Source organism: Octodon degus, unplaced genomic scaffold, assembly GCF_000260255.1.
Source record: "Octodon degus isolate 3935 unplaced genomic scaffold, OctDeg1.0 scaffold00020, whole genome shotgun sequence".
Lineage (NCBI taxonomy): Eukaryota > Metazoa > Chordata > Mammalia > Rodentia > Octodontidae > Octodon > Octodon degus.
This window is the reverse complement of record NW_004524596.1, coordinates 9,066,769-9,075,607: the sequence shown is the minus strand read 5'-3', so window position 1 is coordinate 9,075,607 and position 8,839 is coordinate 9,066,769. Positions and strand designations below refer to the sequence as shown.

Sequence of the window (8,839 nt, the reverse complement as noted above, 5' to 3'; positions counted from 1 at the left end):
AGAGAGAGACAGAGAGAGACAGAGAGAGACAGAGAGAGACAGAGAGAGACAGAGACACAGAGACAGAGACAGAGACAGAGACACAGAGACAGAGAAGATAGAGACAGAGACAGAGACAGAAACAGAGACAGAAACAGAGAGGCAGAGAGAGAAACAGAACTTTACCTCTGGTCAAAATCTCCTCCAAGGAAGGGCAAGCAAAATGCAGTTTCTTAGGATCTTTTACTTGTTCTTACTGATTAAAATATACGATAGCTAAAATCCTGTTTAATTGAAGACTTCCAAATGCTGGATTTACTGATTTCCAGGTAATAATGAGGAAGACCCCTCAAATCCAGGTGAGGATTAACTTCACACAATATTTCTACTATATTTTGTAGTTATATATACTTTGTATAAACATATATAGTAGAATATAAAGAAATCATTTATCTATGGGGATTTTTTTCTTTAAGTCACACACATTTGAAAAAATTTGTTGGGATCATTTACTTGGAAATATTCCCAACACATTTCCTCAGGGTGCACCAAATTTTTTAAGCAGTGGCCTTTCACTACTCAAATCTGCCTGGATTTCTTTCTGCTGATATTCCTCTTACTTTCATTATTCATTTGGTCTCTTATTCTGTGTTTGTCTTTGTCTGTTTCCTTCACAGCACTGTTATTGAATGAGCTTGGTAAGCATTTCATTTCTTGCATTTCCTTTCCATTTTTTTTCCTAAGTTTTTTTCCATCTGGATTACATGAGACAGTAGTGCTCTGATTTTTATCTCCATTGACTTGCTACTAAGACTGTTGTTGAAAGCCATTGGCCATTTTTAAAACTAAAACCAAATCATTTGTATTACATTTTTAATTTAGTTCAACCTGTATAAAAATCAATGATTTTCTACGTATGCACAAGAATCAAGTTTGTGCACTAATTTCATAATCTTGAAGAATTAATGATCTCATATAAAGGGATGTTTTCAAGTTCTTCTTAATTGTAATATGATTTGGCAAAATTTCATACTTTGGCAGGTTATAGAACAGTCTAATGTTACTGGTATTTGTTATTTTGAGTATAAGTAAAATTGTAACATTTGCTTATTTTTTTTTCTTTTTTAGGTGGCTTCACAATAACAGGTATGGATTTATGAAATCTAATCTTAATTTAATTTTTATTATCTGTTCTCAGCATGTTACATGTTTAAAAATTATTTCTTGTTTTTCTTTGTTTTAATAAAGGAAAATACATGTATGGTAAGACAATTTTTTTAAAGTTCCTATTTCCCAAAAATTACTTTCTAAATTAAAACAAGCCCAAATGCACATCTTCTATAACCAGCATTAACAATGAATCATGATACATGGTGTGCTCTGGCTGGTTTTTATGCATTTAACATTTTACAAATTAACAACGTGCGTGTAGTGTGTTTATTTCTAAAACTATAACCCATATGTGGAATGTATAATTGTTTGCATTTGATATTGGCCAATTTACAAATGCCTACATGGCACTGAGAATGTACAGTACACTCTGCTAGGGGCTACAGACAGTTTCTGGCCTCTTAAAAACATAGGGAATACACCCACATCCACTCCATAGCCACACTTAGGATCCCGATAGCAGGAAATGCTCCACTGGGAAAGGACAGAGAAATCCCTTTCCTCCAACCACCATCCCAGGCGGAGACCCTCTTTGGAAACTTGTTTTGTTTTGTTTGGTACTGGGGATTGAACTCAAGACCTGGCACTTGCCAGGCAGGCATGGTTTTGGTTTTAATGACATGGTAACAGGTAATATTTCCGCCACTTCAGGAACATTACGAAGTATTCCTTGGAAACTCAAAGGCCAACTGAAAAGTTTAAAACCCTTAAATTCCAAATTGTATCAGCCTGTTCATTCTATAATTTAGCACATCTCTAAAGCAATTTTCTTGTGCACAAATGGACGACATTCCCTAGCAGCAGCCTCTTTGGTACCTAAATATCTTCTCACCCTTTTGGAATCATATATGCAGATTTAGAAAGGAAGCCAGATAGCAAATAATAACTATGATCTATCAGAAGCTGCAGATTGAAGATGTGTCTAACGGCTTACATCCTATAGCCCACATGTCCTTTTTCACTGCAATGTGTGAATATCAAAATTAAATTAAAGAGCTGAAAAAATATTTAGAAGGAAATGCCTTGAAAAGTTCTAATAATTAAAACACTAGCATGGGAGATGGGGTTAATGTAAAATATGATTCATGTTAACTCAAAAACATGTAGTTCCAAAGTGATTCTATCTAAAGGGAAACTTTCTAAATAGGGGCGGTTTAACATAAATTGTTACTTTCCACTGAGTCCCTCCAGATCCAGTATTTAATGACAAACGATGCACAGACTCTGAGACATACAGAGTTTGAAAGGGATAAAAATGTTGAACAGGAAATGTCTTCATAAACGATTCCTTAAATCTGATTCATCTGGATCTCTCCCAAGCCTCCAGTTCTAGACCACTGAAAGCATTTATGAATCCAAGAACAAGAATTTACGCTTGCTTTAAATTTTTATCTTCTTCTCATCCATAATTTTAGCTCCATAAAAGCTTCTTGAAAACTATTCTCACTCTCATGCTCAAGGATAAATTAGTTACCCTTGAGGGATGGAGGAAAGTAGAAATGGTGCGAGCCAGCCTCAAACCTGCATGGAAGTAATTATTTGTCTAAAGTCAACCAATGTGGAAATAGTACATTACTTGACAGCATCTTTGGTTCTTTGGCGCCTGATAATGAAAACTCAACTAAAAATATTTGGATGGAATGCCTTCATGGCCTTGGATATCTTCCATCTTCCTGTTTTCTCCATCATTGAATATGTCAAGATTTCATTTTTGAGGCTTTTCTTCTAGGTCTCTTGATCTAGGTTTTTTTTAGTGTCTCAGGTAATTGGATCCTCATTTTCTTTTCTCAAAAAATTCTTCACGTTAATTTCCATCTTGTCTGCCCATTCGTCTCTCCCTTCTTTTGCCACCTCTTGCATCCAGGATGACGGAATCACTTGTTCCAAAACTTTCTCCTGGAAGGTCATTCAATTTCTTCTAAAAACTTAAACTGTAATAACACTTTTTCAATTATTATTATCCTGCCTCTAGCACTTCAATTTAATATCAATAGAACAACATCATGTTCTGGAAATTTCTGCATTGCCCTGTCTATTTCTACTGAACTAGACACCGGGCTACTTTACATTCACTTCTTCTCCCAAGTCAGACCAGAACACCCAGGATTCACTCTCTACTGATGTTTCTGAGGGAAGTTCTAAAACTTTGAGACTACACAGTGAAAGCAGCTTTTTTTAAGACCCTAAAGAGCGTTTCTTTGAAGTCAGTATGAGGCTTTGAAGTCAAGGCTTTAAGATGCAGGGAAAAAAGAGAAGAACTAATCTAGCTCTTGGACTTTGCCTGAAGCTTTTATACACACTTGTATAACTGCGTGTGAATGTCTAAATTTAAAGAGGATATATGAAAATTGAAAAGGCCATTTGGCCCGCAGCCTAATGCAACTATTTCAGAAATCTCATTAGTGGTGGACATTACGTTCTGGAGGTTCTTTGGGCATTTACCTGTTGCTCTAGATCTTGCCTAATTTTAAGATCCATAGTCGGACCTATGATATCATTGTCCTTTAACCTCCTAGTTGTACGATAATATCCCATACATTATAGCTCATTAGAGTTTGTAAAGATTATCATTTTATCACTGTTATTATGGCTTTTATTGTTTCTACTTATAGCCATGAGAAAAGGTTCAAAGAGATTAATCTTCTACTTCAGGTCAGTCATCCAAGAGTCAGAGCCAAGCCCACTGACTTTAAATAATAGTCTATGTCATGACTGTCATAAGCCCTCTACTATTAATTACCTTACACCCAATCCCTTTATTTCTACCCACATCTTGAAATAACGCAGTGAATCCCTTGTCAACCCAAAGTCTAGCTATGTCTTATAAATGCCATCACTGTGAGTTTCACACAAGTGGAAAATGAGGGGGACCATAAATGGGGGGAATAGAGCATGTAAGTAGGGATATTATAATAAAGTTCAGTGTTCTGCTTTAATATGTAGAGGGAACAAGATATATTAAATTCCTCTAAAACATCTAGGACATGAAAGATATATCTTAGAATTATATAGCATTAAATATACCTCATTAATATTATCCCCACCCTTTGTAGTGTGTACATGCAACAGAGTTGGTAAGGTGTATTTTAAGAAAATCAAACTCTGAAATTTCTGACCATTGGAAAAATGTTCTTCACTCCAGTATATAAATGGGAGGAAGAAAGCCCCTTTACAGTTACTTCATTTTACAACTGAAAAAAATTGAGTCTCCAGGAAGAGAAATGCCCTGCCCAAGTGTAGATGACAAACAAATGGCAGAGCTACTTCACTCAGAGCTGTGAATGGGGAGGGTGGGCACTGTTATCCCCACTTGCCATATTGGAAACTTGAGAAATTAACTTCAGTGTGAAATTTTGGCACTGACAAACTTCAAAGCCAAGACACCTGTCGCTACACCAAGCGCTTTCTGCTGTTTGGTGATGCCTCTGGAAGCAGTAATTTGAAAGACCTGGATACTGTATTTCAAGGATATGCAGGAATCTCACTCTACCCCACACCCTGGGCATGTGACTTGCCTCCTGAAGCATTTCCCCATTCGTGGGCAGTAACCATAGCAACTACCAAAGCTTCCTCTTGTGACCTTCATGGGGGTGGAGAATGCCACCCAATTCTTAAACTAACATGGCCTGCAGTATGTGCATCTGGGTGTGATATTTACATAACTAATTCCACAGAGGTCTGATGGCAGATTCATGCAGTACATTCTGCTGATTTTCTGCTTGTCCTTTTGCTAGGCCAACCTGTCTTCAGGAAAGTTCATGCTAGAGAACATCCGATCCCCTCTACTGTAATCACCATCGCAGGTATTCATTTCCTCATGGTCCTTGAAAACCATAGTCATCAAGTATTCCTTGTGTTTTTAGACATTTGATTCCTGTATCACAACTCCTATCCCCTCAGAATAATGTAGTGGCTTCTCTGGCAGCAGAGGATGCCAAGGAATAGCAACGAAACACCCACATCAGGACACAGCAGAAAACATTACGGAGGGGGCAGCCTGGACATAGGGAAGTTGGCCCATTGGCCTCTCCCTGTCAAGTTCCAGAATATTCTGGATTTCTTGAAAATATGCCTTCTCATATGAATCCATCATTTCACCCAAAATGAAATTCTTTGAAGGCACCAAACGGTATCTCTTCCCACAGTCTGCCTTTCCTGGTGAACAGATGATATGTGTGTGGAGTTTCTCCACAGGAGGGATAAAGGAATGTGGACAGAGTGATTAAAGGATGAACTAATTCTAGCAGATCTACCCTGGGGTAGGGCCTGCCTGCTGTATCCTGGCACTAAGTCCCTGGCTGAGGACAAGAAGGTTGGCTCTCTACTTGCTGCTGCTGCCCACCAGGTAGCATGATGGTAGAAACACTTCTGTTGGATCCAGTGGACCTGTAACCATGATAGCAGCCAAGACTAACTAATTATTCCATAGTATTCCTCAGCAAATGTATTTTTTAAATCTTCATATCACCTATACGATGATTTGTTTTGACTGAATATTAAGCATACTATTAGGGACTGAAAATTGGTGTAATTTTCCATAAATACAAAATAAAGTAATTGCACAGTGGAAAATGTTATGAATATCTAGCTAGATATTATCAAATGTTCCATTCAGGAGAACTTTTTTTCTTAAAATGGTAGTGAGGCAACATTAATGGACAAATAAGATATTTTTAGGACAATGAATAACTGAAGAAATTTATGATCACCAAACCAATTCAACAAAGTATACTGAGAGATATTCTAGATAGAAAGAGAATTTTAAAAATAGCCACAATACCAGGAACATCAATAGAAAAGCTACCAGGTAAGGCAGGCAATTCAACAGAAGGGAATGCCAGAGAACCTATAGAAGGAAAAGAATATGGCAAAGATAAGCCAATACATATCAATTATAACATCAATGTGAATGGTCTCAATTCAGCAATCAAAAGAGACACATTGGAAGAATGGATCAAGAAAGAAAATACAGCAATATGCTCTACACAAGAAACATATGTAACTCTAAAAGAGCTTCATAGAAAGTCAAAGGATGAAACTCAGTACTTCATACAACAGAAGCCAGAATAAAAGCAGAGATAGTATTCTATGTGCAGTATATACTTCACAATGTGAAGTATAAACCAAGAATCATCAAAAGAGACAAAGAGGGTCACTACATGTTTGTTAGGGGAAAACTTCAAGAATAGATAATCATAATACATACGCACCAAAGGGGCACCCAACTATATAAAACTAATATTAATGAAAATGAAAAATCAAATAAGCACAAAAACAACTATAATGGAGGTAAATTACCAGTGGTTCCCCACTGTCACAAATAGACAAACCATACCAAAAAAATCAGCACAGAAATATCAGAACTTAAACCTGTAAATCAATGGACTTGATGTTCATAGTGTTCCATCTATGGAATATCAGTTAAAATTCTCTAAATTTCTTTTAATTGATTTCTTCAAACTCTTTAATGAAATTAAAAGAAAAAGAATACTCCCTAACTCATGCCTGTAGGCAGGTATTATCTTGATACTAAAACCAGAGAAAGACCCAGCCCCAAAAGAGAACTGTGGGTCAGTCTCCCTAATGAACATAGATGCAAAAATCCTCTATAAGATACTAACATACAGAATGCAGCAAATCATGAAGAAGATAATACAACATGACCAAGAAGGATTTATCACAGCAACGCTGGGTGGGACAACATATGCAAATCAATAAATGTAACATACCATATAAACAAAATAAGTAAGAAAAACATGTGATCATCTCAATAGATGCAGAAAAATCTTTTACAGGCCAGCAAAATATCTCAGCCAACTAAGCACCTGCTTAGGTTAGCGCAGGGACCGTGGTTCAATACTCGGTACCACTTGCTGCACCGGCCTTCCCCCAGGGCCTGCTGAGCCAGTCATGGGGACTGGGTATGGTGGCACATGCCTTTAATCCCACTGCTGGGAGGCTGAAAACAGGAGGATCCCTATGAGTCCCAGCTGTGTAGTGAGACCCTGTACCAAGTACATAAAAAAGTAAAGAAAAGAAAAGACTTTTTTCAAAATCCAACACCCATTCATGACAGAAATCCTACAGAAAACTGGGATAGATGGTCTTTATCTCAAGCTGATAAAGCCACCTGTGACAAACCAACAACCAATATCGTACTGAATGGTCAAAACCTGATGCCCATTTTTGGATTAAGTCTTTGAAACTGGGGGGCCTGATTTGTTTTTTAATTCTTTATATATTCTAGATAGAAGACCTCTGTTGGGAGGACAGTCAGCTGTAAGTTTTTCCCAATTTGTAGATTTTCTTTTTACTCTGTTGGAGATTTGCTTTGAAGTGCAGAAACTTTTCAAAGAGATGAGACCCCAGAAATTCTGTGTCACTTGTAATATTTTTCTGTTTTAATTCTAATTTGTACTCTCTTTAAAAATTCAAAAAACATTCAGGAACAAGAAAATGATGTCTGCTACCACCACTCATGTATAATATAATGCTGGAAATATTAGCCAGAACAATTAGATAAGAGAGAGAAATAAAAAGAATCAGGATAACAAAAGAAGGTGTTAAATTGTCATTAATAGCAGATGCATGATACACTACATGGGAGACCCCAAAATCCCACCAAAAGATTTACAAATTTAATAGCCAAATTCAGTTGTGTAGCCAGATACAAAGTCAATATTCAAAAAGTAATAGCATTCTGTACTCATAGCAAACTCACTCAGGGAAAAATTAGGGAAACAACAACTTTCACCATAGCATAGAAAAAAAATGAAATACTTAAGACTCAATCTAACAAAGGAAGTACAAGGTCTCTACACTGAAAACTACAGTACTTCGAAAAGGTCAAAGAGGATATCAGAAAATGGAAAGTTATCCCTTTCTCTTGTGTATGAAGAGCCAACATAGTAAACACAGCCATAGTCCCAAATTGTTATACAGATTTAGTACGATGCCAATCAAAATACCACTAGCATATCTCACAGAATTAGGTAAATCAATCCCAAAATTCACCTGGAACCAGAAGAGATCTAGAACAGCAAATGCATTTCTAGACAAACATGCAAAGGAACAAGCATCGCAATCCCTTACTTGAAGTTATACTACAGAGCTGCTGTGATAAAAAAATAAAAATAAAAATAAAAATAAATAAATAAAAACCATGGTATGGAAAAAAAAAAGAAAGAAGGAAAACAGACCCAAGGATCAATGGAACACATTAGAAGACACAGGAACAACTCCAGACACACTCAGCCACCTCATCTTTGACAAAAGGGGCCAAATACATTCACTGTTATGAAGACAGCCTCTCTAATAAGTGGTGCTGGAAAAACTGGCTTTCCACATGCTGAAGATTAAAAGTAGATGCATGTCTATCACCGTGCACTAAGATAAGATCAAAACGGATGAAATGTTCAGATAGTAACAGAAACTAAATCTGTTGAAAGAGGAAATAGGTAGAACTCTTGACAACATAGGTGCAGGCAGAGACCTCATGAGTAAAACCCAGATCTTATGGGAGATACTCCAAAAAATCAACAACTAGGACACTCATCTTACCAAAAAGCTTTTGTAAAACAAAAAAAGTTGCAAACAGAATGAAAAGACAAACCACAGAGTGGGAAAAAGTATAATCCAGTTATCCTTCAAACAGAGGACTTACATCAAGAACATGTAAAGAACCGAAAAA

At 36.8% G+C, this 8,839-nt stretch overlaps 1 protein-coding gene across 8 annotated transcripts in view; it reads left to right on the top strand.

Annotated features, from left to right (window-relative positions):
- The window catches only part of Slc8a1 (solute carrier family 8 member A1), a 401,459-nt gene that overhangs the window by 328,488 nt on the left and 64,132 nt on the right, over positions 1-8,839 (top strand). For 5 of the 8 annotated variants that reach the window (XM_023711222.1, XM_004627638.3, XM_023711224.1 and 2 more), the window contains 4 exons: positions 657-677; positions 1,108-1,125; positions 1,228-1,242; positions 4,884-4,952. In XM_023711222.1, coding sequence (XP_023566990.1) covers positions 657-677; positions 1,108-1,125; positions 1,228-1,242; positions 4,884-4,952 — 123 coding nt within the window. The remainder of the gene's footprint in view (positions 1-656; positions 678-1,107; positions 1,126-1,227; positions 1,243-4,883; positions 4,953-8,839) is intronic. The other 3 variants (XM_004627647.3, XM_023711223.1, XM_004627644.2) reach the window with 3 other exon arrangements.